Genomic DNA, 18,068 nt, shown 5'->3' with positions numbered 1-18,068 from the left:
AGTAATAGTATTAATAACGAATTTTTAAAACCGAAAGAAAGAGTGGGCGTCAGATATTTTGTAACATCAAAACCTCACCCCTCCTTATAAGTTTAATTGTTTTCATGTATGTACTGTAAGACAAATGTATTAAATAAACTTACATAAACAAAAAATACTTTGTAAATATTGTCTAATGCAATTAACATTGTATTTAGATAAGAAATGTCAAAACAAATGCAAAAGAAGCAGAGGTTTAAAAATATTTAATAATATGCTTAATCGCATCACACATATATATATATATGTTATATATACATATTTGTACACTACATAGAGAAGGGTTTGGCCAAAACGTTTTTGAGGACCAACCCAAAAATTTAATGATCAATGCCACTTAATTTTATTATTAAATTTAGAAAAGAAACTAGACTAGCCAAAAGAAAACTTGAAATTTGACTGCATAGAAAATGGTAAAACATCATTCTTACATGTACTTGTACAATCCGACTTATTTTCTTTAACGGATTCCATTGAATTTTCAGGCGTCAAAATTCTTTCCTTTACAAATTAAGTTGAACTAAAGTTTTCGGAACATTTCGCGTATTTTGTTATCTTTAAACTATATAGAAAGATAAGATGATTTTATTGTGATAAAGATCAAAGTTCTTGAAATTAAAGAAGATACTGGCTTATTTATTGCTAAAAATCCCAAAATCATTATCTCTTGGTTCACTTAGAGCAAATATAACTTAAATACCAACGACCGTATCGAGCGCAGATATTGCTTAAAAATCCCAATCACTATCAGTTAGTTAGCGATACGTATCAGATAAAAGATTATTGTTCTAAGTTATTGCTCCTATAAAACAAATGTGCATTTTTTGAATGAAAATTGATATTGTGTGCGAAATTATTATATAAAAAACAAACATTGAGCTAAATTCAATAATTTTGACAACATCAGATACAGTGAATTCTTTAAATTTATAACAGTCTGTCAATTAGACTTTAGTTATAATTAGTATACATGTTCATAATAGCAATCATGCTTATATACGTCTCGTCTTCGTGTCTAATCGCAAATGAAATGGACTTCACTGCGCTGCGTTTTTTTACATGACTGGACTGGAAATGATTTTTCGAAATTAATGGTAAAACAAGAACCTGTGTGCAAAATATTGGATCATTCGTTCACTCGTTTTTTCCAGAATGATTATTCTAATTTTGAAAAATGATCAATAGTTGAAAAGCATTGCAACTCAACTCAAATCGGGCAATATTACAAGAAAATACGGTTTTCAATTTATTTTGACCGACAAAAACATGCGATAAATTGGCAACTATGAAATATGCACAAGTCCACTTGCGAATTTGTCAAGTAGATGGAAGTTTATCGTGTAAGGAAATTCAACAACTTACAAAGTCAGTTTATTTTAATTGAATTAATTTCTATTAAAATTTTCTTTATTTTCAGCAATATCAATTACAATAAAAGGTCAAGGTTATGTTCACTGGACGGAGCAGAAGTTACGCGGACCAGGCGAGCCAAGATTTAAAGACACGCATCATCACTCCGCCTCAGAAGACTACTTTGAACATACATTAGTGTTGTTTGGCCAAGGTAAATGTTTTGAAGCGTACAATTTCTAATTATTAAATAACAGAAAAGGAAGCAGAAATTATTTTACAAAAGTATCTTACTCAACAGATGCATTTTTACTTATCAAAAGATTTTTAACTACCATGACACTAATAAGGGGGATTAGGCTATAACTGCCAATCTCTTAGATAATGTTAACAATTGCAAAAAGAAAGAATCTATATATTTTTATCTAAACTCTGTCAATTAAAAGCGGTCATTAACAGGTATACCATATAAAAACTATCCAATGCATAAGGTATTGAAAATAAGATACTTGTTCAAAAGGTCATTTCCATCTTTTTCTCATGCCAACGAAACTAAACGATTTAATATTGGCTGCCTATTTTCATATTTTGATATTGAATTCTTTTTTATTTAGAGTAGTGCGTTACATCAATGAAGAAATCTGGCAGATGTATGACGAAGTATGTTCTTTGTGGCGGTATGACAAAAGTGGTGTTATCGCGTCGGACTATTAATCTAATGATCGCTAGCCGAATGGATTCAACCCCGTAAGGAGCAAGTCGTTATTTAATTGAGCAAGAAATTTTATACTCATTGCTCAGTACTGGTTGGTTACAGGAACGGATTCGAACGTGTGCCTATAAGCTTTTAGCTTTATACACAAACAAACTAAAATAAATTCTGTATAAACCAAGTATATTGTTTTTACAGGTAGTGGGGAACGCCTAGACAAATGTTACCTCCCGGCAGGACGATATACGTACCCATTCCAGTGCCAACTTCCGGCAAATATACCGTGCTCATTCGAGGGAGATCTTGGCTACGTCAGATACTGGGTAAAAGCGACAATAGAAAAAGGGAGAGAACTCATACATAAAACAAAACTTCCGTTCACAGTTATCTGTCCATTAGAATTGAATTCTGTTCCAGATTCCGATGTAAGTGTTAAATTTGAAAGACAAGTTTAGAATGTTAAAAAATGCTTTTATGAATGTTCCTGATGTTACCAAAAATACAAGAGTATCTATTCACACAATGTCATGATATGAATGTTTAAACCAAACTTAACACTATATATTAATTGATAATACAAACATAAAATAAAATACCGTAGAGCAAAATAAAAAAGATGCGTTGGAACCGAAAATTTAATAACAGTACAATATAAATATATTTAAATAATTTGGAATGGTGTCGTACGAGCTTATTTCAGTTCTTATTACATACATGTGCATATAAAATTTAAAGAGTATTTAGTTACATATAGGTCATTTTAAAATTACCTACATGTCGGACATCATGTTCGGCTCCCGGTTATTTTGTCAGGACGGAAAATGCTTATCGTTCCCCGCGCCTCCTTAAATCCTATCTTTGCAAAACTCGTGCTGAATGCTGACACGAAATGCCATAGCTAACCCCCGCTTAATCAATAGAGTTTATATCGTGCTTTCCATGTATTTAAGATCGATATACAACGCGCGGGAAAAATAATTTAATTTTATGGCGTAATACGTTTGTCTGACGAATGTAATCTATACGATATGTCTAAAACGTTCGTGACTGAGCATATAGAAAAGATCTTTCTTTATCCTTCTTGCATGCCTCCGGATAAGACACACATTTCAAGAAAATTAACTTTGAAAAGAAAGTACTTTTACTTTAAGACAAGAAAAAAAACAATCTCACAGTTCAAGTAATGATCTTGATTCTACATGTTATATGCACTGAATGATTTCGCAAAATTAATCACCATATTACTGCTGCTTTTCTTACACAATAAGGAACACCGCCTCCGTGGTCGAGGGATTAGAGTCGATGTCTTCTAATCTTCTCTGGCGTGGGTTCGATCCCCGGGAGATGCTTTGGTAGTTTAGCACGGAGGAAGGTAGTCTAGTATTGGTGTAACTCTCCTGTAGGAACGATGGTTAGGAAACTACCCGCCTATATGACTGAAATACTGTTGGGAAACGGCGTAAAATGAAACAAACAAAAACAATAAGGGCTATTTACATATTTTGGCCTTAATTGGTAATTTACTGGAAAAGTGCCGTTTGCTAGTTTGAGTAAATGACTTTCTTTGTTTACTTCACAGTGGTTTTCCTTTCAATACATTTCAAATTTTTCATAACAATAAGCATATATCTGGTGGCATTTTTCTTTAATAACGATTAATAATGATGCTTACATTACCATAAATCGTCTGTCTTAAAGGTTTTCAATAGTATAATAATAATAATAATAATAATAATAATAAAATCTTTATTTATAGAAGGTAACATACAAAGTTTAAAACAGTAAGAAGTATTACTTATTTCAGTTATGGGCCTTCTGATTAAACAATAACAAGAATAAAAAAGGTAGATCTATACAAAATTTAAAATCTTTTTGTATAAACAAAAACACAAAAAAAACAAATGATATATATATATTATATTATTCTTGAATGTAAAGGTTAGATATTTTTATTTATTCATCCGACTGACACTCATATTAATTATAGTAATTGTAGATAAACTCGTAGTGATTTATTAAAAAAGGAGAAAAAAGAATCATATCAGCATTTACAACAATTAAAATATAAATTGGTCAATTTTCAACATGTATCTAACTGTAGACTTAGAAAATAAATTTTACAGGTGTTTTTGAAGGATTTTAAAGTCGAACAAATTTTATTGTTTTAAAAGTCCATTTAAAATCGCTCGGGAGGTACTTTTTACATCGATATAATTACATAAAAATCAGTAACGAGACAAATTTGTGATATGCACAAAAAAATGAGTAATCGAGACAAAAAATAGCAATATGTCTTCAAGGCAATTCCAAAATTTTAATCTATACGTTTTAACGCTTTTAAAAACAAAATCGAAAATTGATTACCTTCCTGTGGTTGTTTTCTATAATCGAACAAGTTTTGTCGCTAATATATTTTTGTTTGTTCTTGAACGTTATCACGCGGATTAAAGGGACTCCACTGAGGTTTTTTTACATGACGGGACTGGAAATATTTTTTTGAGATTATTACTCCATCTGATGTAGGTCTATACCAACAACTTATGTGCAAAATTTCGATCTTAGTCGCTTGTTTTTTCCTAAAAATTTTTTTTAATTTCAAAAAACCCAAAAAGAAAAAAGCTTTAGTAAAGACTTTCTTTGTTACTTCACAGTTTAATACATTTCAAATTTTCATAACAAAAACATATATTGGGGTTTTTCTTAATCGATTAATAATGATGACATACCATAATTCTCTTTTTAAAAATTTTAAAGTAAATAAATTAAAATTAATTTTTAAAAATCTTTATTTATAAATAACAACAAATTGTGAATTAACATTACCAAATCATAATTTAAAAAAAAAATTCCAGGAAATTTTTAAGGTTTTTCTTTAAATTACCTTTGTATAATTCCTTTTGGTGCATAGGAAAAAATGTTTTAAAAATTTTGTTTGCTTTTTAACCTCAGGCCCCTTTTTAAAATTTTAACCTTTTGAAAATAAACAACAAATCCCGCGTTGAACAATGCAAAATAAAAAAATTTTATTTCATTTACATAACTTTTAAAACCCTTTAAAAAATTTTACAGAAAAAAAATTTTCTGCTTTGTTTTAAACCCAAACCAATAAACCCGTGGGTTTTCCCAAAACGAGATTTTTTTCCCGGGCGCCAATAAATTTGGTGTTAATTTCAAACCATCCTCAAAACAAAGGGGGTGCTGCTCGGGTAAAACTTAAGATGGGGTATATTTTAAATTTGATTTTTAATTTTATATCTTCCCTCAAAATAATTAAATTTTACAAAAATATTTCTTTCTTTTCCTTTTTTCTTTTAAAAAATTTTTTTTTTTCCCCAACATTTTTCTTGCATTTTTTAAAGGGTTGAATTTTTTTATACTCAAATAAAAAAATTTAAACTGTGCAAATTTTCAAAAATCAGAATGAAAATGTGAACAAATGTCTTTTGGCTTAAGGTAAAAAAATAGATTCGGTTTTATTGATACTGTTCATATAGAAAACCGAAATTGCAATATTTATCTCCTCCTCCATTGCACCACCGTTAAAACGGTATTCAAGTCTGATAGGTACATTAATCTTTTTTGCACTTAAGGGCTTACATTTTAACTTTTGATGAAAGCATCAATAATACTAAAGAAAGCAATTAAGTAACATCATAATTGAAATTTAAAAGTACTCGTGCAAACGTGTTGCTCTACAGGCAACCAAAAAAAAATGCCAAAAACAAGTAATATTTTTATATATTAGTTTATTAAATTTTTTTTTTTTCTTAAAGCATACTTTTTTCCAAAGCTTGTCAAACATGTTATAAAAATTTTTCTTTCAACCCAACATTTATTTAAAAACTTAAACATTCTTCCGGTCATACAACAAACAAATAGTAAAGGGAAAACTTGACCGGGAAGTTCGCCAGAGGAAAGAAATCAATCACGTGGTTTTGAATCAACTTGTTTACCCCATTCCTCCAAGTTGTCTTTTTGGGTTAATTAAGACATTATCATATTAAATACACGCTTTGAGTAAGTATTTATATTAATATATACAACAACAAACAACAAAAAAAAAAAAAAAAACATGATTCTTATAACCAAATTTTGATAAATAATTTGGAATTTTTTTTTTTTTTTTTTTTTTTTGTTGACGAGCGCGTTCCACTTACTGATTGCAAATAAGATCGTGGTTTTGATTGTTTCATGCATAGAAATAAAGTAATCCTTTTCACATTAAATCATGCTAAAACTATCCTTTCAAAAATTGTTCAAATTCAATGTGAGTAAAAAAGAAATAAACGACAGTATTTTAACCCCATTTCACATCTTAACCCTGATTTTGTTTTTATTTAAATTATATTTGTTTTGAAATGCAATCATAGTTTGCAGTAGGTTTTCATAATATTCAAACGTAATTAAACCATTATATTTTTTTCCCATTACGGAGATCCTTGGACCAGGCATTTGATTTAACTCTGCCTATAAAGCTTAAATAGGGAAACTTTACCACATCAGCCCAAAAACTACCTCCATCATTACGCTAATAATCATATACCATCGTGGCAATCAACACAGTAGTTCACGAAAAAGATCAAATTCAAACTATCAGTCAACACATAATCGCCATTAAACAAAATCGTCTAAAAATAATTTAGACAAAACAATTCCTCAAATAGCGATTCTAATACGAAAACAGGCACAAGCCAGCGAAAAACAGACTCTTCCTACCATTCAATTTCACCAATCAGAGTGCCTGAAATTACCAACCAAGGCCAAACTAATGGTAGCCCGCCCAACAAATTCAACCCAGTCCAAATTTAAAAAATTCATCAGAAAACAAGCTCCTTTCCCAAGTAAATCACGTAAATACCAGTTCGGCCTTCCCATCCCCTGCCTCGTTCCTCCCCGTCCACACATTCAGCATCATCGGTCATTCAATAAAAGTAAGTAACTAATTACTTTTCTTTTACACTTTTGTTTTGTTCTTTTAAGTAACATTTTAGACTTTTAAACAAATTGTTTACGTTTTATTTAATACCCTCCCCGGTCCAAAGGGCCCCGTCTTTTCATTTTGGACTTACCTTAAAATTTACACTAATATAAGAAAAGTTTCCACATTGGTCATTTTAAAAATACAAAAATTTAAACTTGGGATCTCATTGGGGCCATTCTAAAATAAAATGAAAATTTAAAAATTTTAAAATTATTTTCAAAATTTTCCTGCTGAAATTTAATCAGCAAAAATAAAATTCCTTAAGATTAAAATTTTAATTTTGATTTTTTTTAAAATATGCACTTGTAAAAGTTTTTTGGACCATTTTAAATTTTCAAAAATTTTTTTTTAAAAGGGACATTTTTCAAAAATTTTATAAACCTTTGGGGAAACAATAATCGCTCGGATCGTACATGAAAACACTCAATTTAATACATTTAAATTCTTTTGGTAATTTGAAAAAAAAACGGCCCCCATTTTTAAAAAGGGAAATCCAACTGTTCAGTTTTTAAACCCAAATTTTTGCGTTTTTTTCAGCTTTTTGGCGGATCGGCTTTGGGAAACCCGGGGTTTACTTTGAAACGAAGCAAGCAGGACAAAGAAAATAAGTTTGCCCCATTATACCCTTACATCTTTGGAATAGCAGCGCAAAGAAAGAAGCGCAGCACAACAACAGCAGCAGCAGCCAAACTTTTAAGAAATTAAAATTTTAAAGGGTTAAAAGTTTTTTTTCCCCCAAATAACATTATTTCATTCTTTTAAAAAAATAATATTTAAATTATGGTTTTCTTAAATTGTTTATTTTAAAAAATTTTGCCCTTATGGGTATTTTAATTTAAAATTCTTAATATTTGTCAAAAAAGTTAAATAAGTACTAAACTTTTCCAAATAATTTTTGCGAAAAAAGTAAATTGGTCTTTTAAAAAACACCCCAAAAAACTATACGTATTTAAATATTGAAAATTCTGAAAAGTCCTAAAAAAAAACCGGGCGAAAAAAAATAATAAAAAACAATAGTTGGAAAAATGGCTTAAAATTTGAAATATTTTTAAACCCCTTGCTAGGGGGGAAAAAAATTTTTAATAAACTTTAAAACTCTTAACGACCGCTTTTTGGTTTCGGGGAATCCCTTTTACTAGATTTGTTTTTTTACATTATACCAATGATCACCATAACCCCATAATACAAAAGCATTTTAATTTTTCAATGCTGTAAATAAAAGACAGTTTAAAAAAAACTTGTTATTTTTTTTTTTTTTTACAGATTTTAAATGCATATGCAGAACCAGCCTAAAACTAAAAACTTTGGACGGGTTCCTGCAATCATTTTGACTAAAAATACCTTAATTTATGTTAATTTTTACATAAGCTCAGGATCAATGCCATGGTGACAGGATGCATTCAATTTTTACGTTTTATTTTAAAAACAATCAACTTTGTGTTATAAAAAGTTAAAATATTTTATGGTTCTAAGTGTATGATAAAACCCGACCCCAACGCACCCGATCACTGATTCCCGTCATCAAAACGCTACTCGATCTTCAGGGAAAGTAACTGAAGAGCCGGAAATTAAAAAATTAAAACTGGATACAGGCACTTTTTCTGTTAGGCCGCTTAAATCCCAATATTTAAAAAGCTTCCCAATGATCCTTTTCTTTAGACAAAAATAAGTCTTGCTTTTGGGTGATTTTTAAACACCAATCCCTCGATTGGGATTGTAAAAAGTAAAAAAATAGATCTTCTACCTCCATATAAAATAATTTCTTTAGTCAAGGAAAAGTAACTACCAGAGCCAAAAATTTGAAAATAACTAGATACATTCCCTTTTTCTGTTCGTCTTCTTTTTTTTTTTTTTTTTTTTTTTTTTTTTATTTTTTTTTTTTTGGTACCAAACAGCAATTGCCTCCTGTTGATTAAAAAGAAAATTATAATCCTTTCCTTCAGGTGGACCAATTTCATTGGTCTAGAAGTCCTAAAAAAAATAGATCTAATAAAAATGGCAAAGTTAAATAAAAAACTTTTACAAACACTATAAACATTGAAAATATATAAATTTTTATTCTGTTTGCATAATTGTATTATTTTTATTTCTTTGCATTAACAATTAGTGGCCCACTTGTGACTGAGGGGTTGCCTTTAAGGATCAGAATTTCAGCCATTGTTTTGTTCCTGCGTGATCGTAAGAGGCGACTGTATGGGTTCGAAGTACTAGAGTCTATGCATATCTTAGCTCCAGCAGGTGAAGGGTTTTGTCCCCTGGTGTAGCTTAATGGTTAGCCAAAATCAGCTTTTATGTCTGGTCGCCATATGAAATAAATTGTGTCGGTTTGCCGTAAAACCAAACAAAACAAATTACAAAATTCTCTAGTGGTATAACACTGATCAGATGAACACATATTTGTTTCACTTAGGATATTAAAGCAATATTTTAACAAACAGATACTTTACATTGTATGTAATATCAAAGACAACAAAGAAAGATAAAATTAAACATATATCATCAATTTATATATATTTCCTATACAAAGACAGGCCTACACAAAGAAAATATGCAGATATATACATGTATATACTAATTCGTCCCGATGAAGGTTCAGTAACGGGTTTCCAATGGCTAATGATAGGTCTGTATTCATCTTTTTTAATGTTAATTTTGACAGCAGGATATAATAGTTTTAATGTGTCCAAATTGGGCAAATAACAATAATTTCAAGGCAAAATGTGTCATATTCGGCTTAATAAGAACAATCTAACAAAATAAAACTCTTTTACACTCAATCTTTATAAAAACTACCGGTTGGGCAAGACCAATAATTGCCAAAATTCTGTCACCTAGATATTCTAATGAACTTGCGCATCTTTTTGAGCATAACCAGACCCGTTTTGTCACATTTGGCCATGAGATTACAGAAAAAAATTGTCAAGAAAATAGGACGACAGATGACAAACAGCTAACGATTTTATAAACCAAACATGCTGTTTGTCGATAAACAATGTTCGACTTCCGCAAATTGATTAATTAACGTCCAAAAACGTTCATTTCCGTAGAAAAAGTAATGTTGTCAGCCAACCAAACGTCCAGAACACTTACACTATTAAGCGAAAGTTCCATGGAAGCTTAAAAAAACTATAATAAGTCAATACAAATAATGGTTATAAAATGACGAGAACCGTGGTACATGCATGGCCAGAAGAAATTTACTTCTGAGGTAACAGAATGTTACATATGTTTGTTTACTATATCTCTGATGCAATCGCTGCTGACAATGGAATATATACAACACCCATTATGCGTCAGCGAACAACAACAACAACATCGGTAAGAATTTTTCAAAAGCTGGATGCATATAAACATTAAAAATATAATAAGCATATGTTTATAAACCTGCTAGATATTAGTATTGTCAGTCTCACATATTGAGAAATTAAAGGGTATAGAGCGATATCTTATGGAACACTTTTATATTAACAGTAAAATTGTATTGTTTCCATAATCTTATTGATTATTTTCGAATAAGTAATACATGTATATTAAACAAGAATGTCTGTTATGTATCCGTTAAAAACTATTAGAAAGGCCTATCACCGTGGATTTGGTCAGCTTGACTGTATTCCCTGAGGCTAGAATCGGACTTGTTTTTTCGTTTAGAACTACTCAAAGGGCCTATCACCCTCGGTTCGTTCACTTTATCTGCATTCCTTGAAATTAGAACCGGTCTTGGTTTTCTGTTTAGAACTACTAAAAAGGCCTATCACCGTGGGTTTGGTCGTTTTGACTGTATTTCCTAAAGCTAGAACCGGTCTTGGATTTCCGATTAGAACTACATGCATTAAAAAGGCCTATCACCAAGGGTTTGGTCGGTTTGACTGTATTCCCTGAGGGTTAGAACATCCTTTTCCTTATAAACATTTAAAGCCTAATTACCTTGATTGGTCAGCTTATATCTCTCTATTATATATCCGATAATTTTATAATTAGAACTGCAAAAAAAGCCTATCACCGTGGGTTTGGTCAGCTTCAATGTATTACCTGATGCTAGAACCGTTCTTGGTTTTCCGATAAGAACTATTAAAAAGGCCTATCACAGTGGGTATTGTCAGCTTGACTGTATTAACCTACGGCTAAAACCGGTCTTGCTTTTCCGTTTAGAACTACTAAACTGTAGAAATGTTCGTTAAGAACACAATATTCTAAAAACATGAAAAACCAGTTAGTCTGATTCGGATTCGATCTTGTGTTAAGTGGGTCTTCTTTACAGCACAAAGCCTTAACCTAAGTAAATTGTCCAGGAGAATTCCAAAAGGCATGGTCGTTTTTTGGACCGGCGATTTGTTCTTTCTTTAAATAAACCGTAGAAATTTTTGTTAAAAACACAATATTCTAAAGATAACCATCAAACCCCATTTGCCTGATTCCAATGTGGTTACGATTTTGTATAAATTTGGTGGGTCTGCTTTACTGTAATATAAGGCAAAAAGCCTTAACCCAAGTTAAATGTCCAGGAGAATTCCGCATGGCATTTTCGTTTTCTGGACCGGTGATTTCTTTCTTTCTGTATATAATCTGTAGAAACTTTCGTGAAAAAAAACACAATATTCTAAAGACAATCATGAAAAAACCGTCTGCTTGATTCCAATGCGGATTCGATTTTGTACAAGTTTGGTGCCTCTTCTTTACAGTAATATATGGCCCAAAGCCTAAGCCCAGGTAAAATGTCCAGGTAAATTCCGCATGATATGGTCGTTTATGGACCAGCAATAAGTTTCCTGTAGAAATTTTCGTTAAAAACAATTCAATTCAATTATTTTATTCATTGAAAACCATTTTCATATGAATATAAACAGCAAACAAAACAACAAAAACTTTGTTTCCAGATTTTTATTCATCAAACATATGTCATAAACAATTACAAGTATATTTACAAGATTGACACAATTTCAACACTTTAATATAATGACAAATGCTATATGCAATTGTTGTTATACGATTGTAAAATAAAAAATAACAATATTACAATATTAGAGAATGACAAGTGACCAAAAAAATCTCATTGAACATATGACAGAATTTTCTTACAAAGTAAAGCTAATTTTGTTAATTAAAATTATCTTTACTGTTAATTAATTAATTCTTCCAATTTATACGCATTTGACTGACAATAATAGTATTTCTTTAACATTTTTGTTCTGATTTTTTTAAAGTGTCACATTCAAGCAAATAATGAAATTCATCACCAATTATGTTATTATTACAATGAGTACAGCTTCATATAACCACGGCCAATCAGAGAAGTTTAAAAGTGTTTGATATATCCCACACATCACAGAAAAGTGTTTGATATAACTATCATGTTTGTATTTTACTGAAAGGAAAAACCCGTTATGTGCACGCTTTTTGCGGGGAGAATCTAAATCTATGTATCTAAATTGTACGACCGCTTTTGTGCTAATATATATTTTCAGGCACTGTGATTTAAATAATCGCATCCTTAATTATGCCCGTAGATGTGCATTCATTTACTGGTTTGGTAAGACGGGATTCCACTGGTGGGGAAGGGGGTGGAGTTTCCGTACGGTGACTGGGCTTCGGTTGCAACGCTTAGGCAATGCTATGCTTTTAGGCTTCAGAGGGACGTTTGTAATACTTTTTCAGTTCATGAATGATGTAAAAAAGTCAATGCAGGAAATATATAAAGCATAAAACAAATAAACAAATGTATTCGTCAAGTAAAACATTTTCAACTTCAGCCGGACAACCAATAAATATCCTGTTTATTTGAACTTACAATATTGACAAATGTTAATTTGAGCATCATATTTATGAAATAAAACCATGAAAAAATTTTGTTACAGGATCTTTAAGCATTATGGAAAACGTTTCATGAAAGTTACCTGCCCGTTTCTCCAACGCGCCCACTCTTGATAAGCAGCCATCGCCCATGATTTCTGTCTAAGAGTATTTTTCGGTAAGCAGTCTTGCTTCTTGACTTCTTATTCAAAGCTGTGTACGGTGTTACGTCATTAAATCATTTAAATGAGGAATCAACAGGAATAACCACATAACCCCCAATTTTCAAATTGTAATTTATCACTTTAAAATTTAAAATTTTTCCCAATTTTTTTCTACCACCTTTTGATAGAATTATAATGAATTAAAATCATTCATAAAATTGTTTCATAACTTAGAAAGAACGAAATTTTGCCATTTTCTGGCATTTTTTTTCCCATAATAGGGGCCCAAAAAGATGAATAAGAAAATTTGGGTTTCCCAGTAATTTGGGGGAAAAAATTTAAACCACCTTTAAAAAGAGATAACTACCTGTGTAGATCCTCGTACCATTTGGGGTTTAATTTACAACTCGCTTTTTTACTCTTTTAAAAACTACATCCAAATGGTACCATACATCCTATACTTTTTTAAAATTTGTAGACTTAGGGAACGGGTTTTTTAATTAAAAGCGACCGAAAATATTTAAACCAAGACTACCGCAAAGGCGGGGCAATATACTCCCGAAAGTAAATTTGTTTAAGTAATTAATTTACATAATCTCCGATGTTTGAAAATTGATTTATACGCATAATCATAAACATATATAATTTCATTTAAGTGTGGTATACAACCTCAATTACAACATACAGGATCTTTAAGGTTATGCTACATGCTTAACATCTAAATCCAAAATTAAAAACAAAACTGTTATTTTTTACATGCTTTTATCATTCAGTAAATATTACATGTATTATTTCCAGTAATTTTAAACACTCACTAAAATGTGCTGGTATATTTTTAAAGGCACATTTATCCATTTTTATTTTTCAAAAAAAAAAATTGGTGCCCTGTTTTAGTTTCCAAAAAGTTTCCCATTAGCCAAATATCTAAGCTACCTTTTTTGACAATAAGTACTGTTATTTGTCAAATTTTATTCAAATGAAATCAAAAATTACGTTTACATTTTTCCCTTTTTAACCCAAAATTTTCACATCAAAGCACTTTCAATAAAAAGTTCACAAGACAAACAATAAAAAATTTCATTTATGGTTCCTTTTTAAGAAAATGAATGAAAAGGGAAACCATAAAAGGGAGTATGAAAAAAGTACTTTTGAAAATTAAAACTTTCAGCAAAATGAAAAAAAAATATCTTAACCAGAGAAGATACACCAAAAAATTAACCTTTAAATTTTGGGAGACCATTAATTTTTCTATGCATAACAATTAAAGGTAACGTATTTTTGAATAATCTAAATTAATCACTGATTATATGTAAGGAACTTAAAAGGAATTTTTTTCTTCTAACGATAAAATGGCATTTGATAAACTTAAAACAATTCCATTACAAAAACCAATTTTGAATAAAAGGGTACTTTAGTTTACCAATAACAGCTTAATTCGTTTGAAATTTTGAACACAATATAAATAAGAAAGCTTAGTAAAGAAACCGCCTAGTGGCCAAATAAAAAGGAAACTTGATAAACATCCGTTAAACCTTATTTCATCTATATATTATTTATAAGGGCGTCGTCCACGTGTCAATTCTTTATGTTCTTTTGAAATAAAAAAGCATATTCGCAATAAGGTACAGGAACTCCTTAATTGGACTACTGAATAGGAGAAATAAACGTATGAATTTGTGAATTCCTATTATATAGGCAACCCATATTGCATTTTTGGAATATGTACATATTGCGATACACTGGTTATGAAAACAAACAATAGAAAACTAAGGTTGTTGTTGCTGTTTTTTGGGGTTTTTTTTTGTTTTTTTAAGAATACAAAGTATTAACCCTTTCCCCCATGAGCATATTGTGAAAAATGGCCATTTTCACTGAAAAGCCTCCTGTTACAAGTTCAAACTGCTATGAAACTATGAAAAATGCTTCAATACTAATCAAACGTGGCACAAATGTTGACTGACCATTGCCTTTGAAACGACATGCTCAGTCTTAAATTTCGTGTTACCATGGCAACGAGGGGACATCTCAAAATTGCCAAACATCACTATTTTGCCTCGATTTTTTCCATCAAAATTTATTTCAAAGTGCTGCAACTTATCAAGGGAATGAGATAGAGTCCAAGGCTTTTCAGCGTTGGTTACACGTTACATTATGATCGACCTGGGGTCATTTTTAGCCTCTCACAAGTCCAAAATTTTCTTGGCGATGAGGGGGACTCCGCCCCCTTTCAAACCCCCCTAACAGAAGGGGGCACATCCCCTTCTGGCAACTCCCTGATGTATCTTTTGGATGGGGGCGGCGCCGAAAAAGTGCTCAATTTTTTTAGCAACATTTCCCAAACGAAAACATGTGTTTGTGGCCCAAATAGGACATTTTTTCACTATTTGAGGCCTAAAAAGGGGAGGGGGGTCGAAAGTGCGTTGTTTCGCGTATATATGAGGTAAAGGGTTAACAAAAAATGATGAAAAACTTTGGAATCACCTAAAAACTAGTTTTTCCATGTTAACATGTGGTCTTTCAACTAATTTTGGTGAAAAATTGTTGTTTTGTAACATTTATAATTTTTTTAGTTAACCCTTTCCCCCATGAGCATATTGTGAAAAATGGCCATTTTCACTGAAAAGCCTCCTCTTACAAGTTCAAACTGCTATGAAACTATGAAAAATGCTTCAATACTAATCAAACGTGGCACAAATGTTGACTGGACCATTGCCTTCGTAACGACATCCTCAGTCTTAAATTTCGTGTTACCATGGCAACGAGGGGACATCTCAAAATTGCCAAAAATCACTATTTTGCCTCGATTTTTTCCATCAAAATTTATTTCAAAGTGCTGCAACTTATCAAGGGAATGAGATAGAGTCAAAGGCTTTTCAGCGTTGGTTACACGTTACATTATGATCGACCTGGGGTCATTTTTAGCCTCTCACAAGTCCAAAATTTTCTTGGCGATGAGGGGGACTCCGCCCCCCTTCAAACCCCCCTAACAGCAGGGGGCACATCCCCCTTCTGGCAACCCCCTGATGTATCTTTTGGATGGGGGCGGCGCCGAAAAAGTGCTCAATCTTTTAAGCAACATTTCCCAAAATTAAAAAATGTGTTTGTGGCCCAAATAGGACATTTTTTTCACTATTTGAGGCCTAAAAAAGGGGGGGGGGTCGAAAGTGCGTTGTTTCGCGTATATATGAGGTAAAGGGTTAACAAAAAATGATGAAAAACTTTGGAATCACCTTAAAACTAGTTTTTCCATGTTAACATGTGGTCTTTCAACTAATTTTGGTGAAAAATTGTTGTTTTGTAACATTTATAATTTTTTTAGTTAACAAAAAATGATGAAAAACTTTGGCATCACCTAAAAACTAGTTTTTCCATGTTAACATGTGGTCTTTCAACTAATTTTGTTGAAAAATTGTTGTTTTGTAACATTTATAATTTTTTTAGTTAACCCTTTCCCCCATGAGCATATTGTGAAAAATGGCCATTTTCACTGAAAAGCCTCCTCTTACAAGTTCAAACTGCTATGAAACTATGAAAAATGCTTCAATACTAATCAAACGTGGCACAAATGTTGACTGGACCATTGCCTTCGTAACGACATGCTCAGTCTTAAATTTCGTGTTACCATGGCAACGAGGGGACATCTCAAAATTGCCAAAAATCACTATTTTGCCTCGATTTTTTCCATCAAAATTTATTTCAAAGTGCTGCAACTTATCAAGGGAATGAGATAGAGTCCAAGGCTTTTCAGCGTTGGTTACACGTTACATTATGATCGACCTGGGGTCATTTTTAGCCTCTCACAAGTCCAAAATTTTCTTGGCGATGAGGGGGACTCCGCCCCCTTCAAACCCCCCTAACAGAAGGGGGCACGTCCCCCTTCTGGCAACCCCCTGATGTATCTTTTGGATGGGGGCGGCGCCGAAAAAGTGCTCAATTTTTTTAGCAACATTTCCCAAACGAAAACATGTGTTTGTGGCCCAAATAGGACATTTTTTCACTATTTGAGGCCTAAAAAGGGGGGGGGGCAAAAATGACAAAACAAAACATTTATAAAGTGCAACATAATTCTTAAATACATCACAGCAAACAACAAGCTGGTTACAAAACAATGATAAGTCACTCTTGAATTCAACAAACAATTTTTCGTCTTTTTTACATATCGGTACTTATTCTTGCATAAAAAGCTGCAGGTATACATCAGAGGAGAAGAAGCATACACTAACAGATTAAATAACGAGAGCACAGCACGCTTTTGTTTGTTTTTTTTTTTTTTTTTTTTTTTTTTTTTTTTTGCATGTTTTGGGGTGTTTATACATGAGTAAAATAGCTTACTGCAAAGACGGCCCTGGTTGTATCACTAATAAAACCATAAATGTCAAATAATATCGCGCTAGCACAAAATTGTTTCTGAACATAAAAAACAGATAATGAAACGCGGAATTACCTAATTATATAAAATATATATGTACTCTTATGCAAGAATTGCGCTAATGCACCTGTTTTTTCGTGCATTAACATCACGTAAAGCACGCATAAAGGTGTGTTACTTCGCATCTGATAATAGAAATTATAAGAACTCTATAAACTATATACCACATACATGCAGCATATTGCTATATAAGTATTACATAGATATTAAGCAATAACATGAATGTCTACATAACTTTTATATAAAAAAATGTAAACTTCATACAAAATAAGAGAATTCCCATGTTAGTAGACAATCATATCTTTTGATTGAGGATTTAAATTCCAAACAAACCACTTTATCTATACTGTTTTTGTTCTTCCTTGTTGGTTTTATTACTTTAATTTAGTAGTGAAAAAAATAGTTAAAACATGTTAACACAGACTTTATAAATCTGACCGGCCAAAATGAAATGTTCAATGCTAATGATAGATCAAACAATTTCGTTCATAAAAACTGCTTTTCATTATTTCACACGCAGTACACATGCCAGCTCGGTAAAAGAAAAACACCAGATGCTATCATTCTTAAAAGTTTACTATTCCTACACACACCAACCTGTCAACG

At 31.6% G+C, this 18,068-nt stretch overlaps 1 protein-coding gene across 1 annotated transcript in view; it reads left to right on the top strand.

Moving 5' to 3' along the window:
• The window catches only part of LOC132736148 (arrestin domain-containing protein 1-like), a 68,568-nt gene extending 66,012 nt beyond the window's left edge, over positions 1-2,556 (top strand). The window contains exons 2-3 of the mRNA XM_060723230.1: positions 1,457-1,603; positions 2,300-2,556. Of these exons, the coding sequence (XP_060579213.1) occupies positions 1,457-1,603; positions 2,300-2,556 (404 nt within the window). The remainder of the gene's footprint in view (positions 1-1,456; positions 1,604-2,299) is intronic.
• Positions 2,557-18,068: the final 15,512 nt, after the last annotated feature.

This window comes from Ruditapes philippinarum, unplaced genomic scaffold, assembly GCF_026571515.1.
Source record: "Ruditapes philippinarum isolate M1 unplaced genomic scaffold, ASM2657151v2 ctg192_1_1_1_1, whole genome shotgun sequence".
In the NCBI taxonomy this organism is placed as follows: Eukaryota; Metazoa; Mollusca; class Bivalvia; order Venerida; family Veneridae; genus Ruditapes; species Ruditapes philippinarum.
Note: the sequence above shows the minus strand (reverse complement) of the source record. Positions and strands in the feature narration are given on the sequence as shown.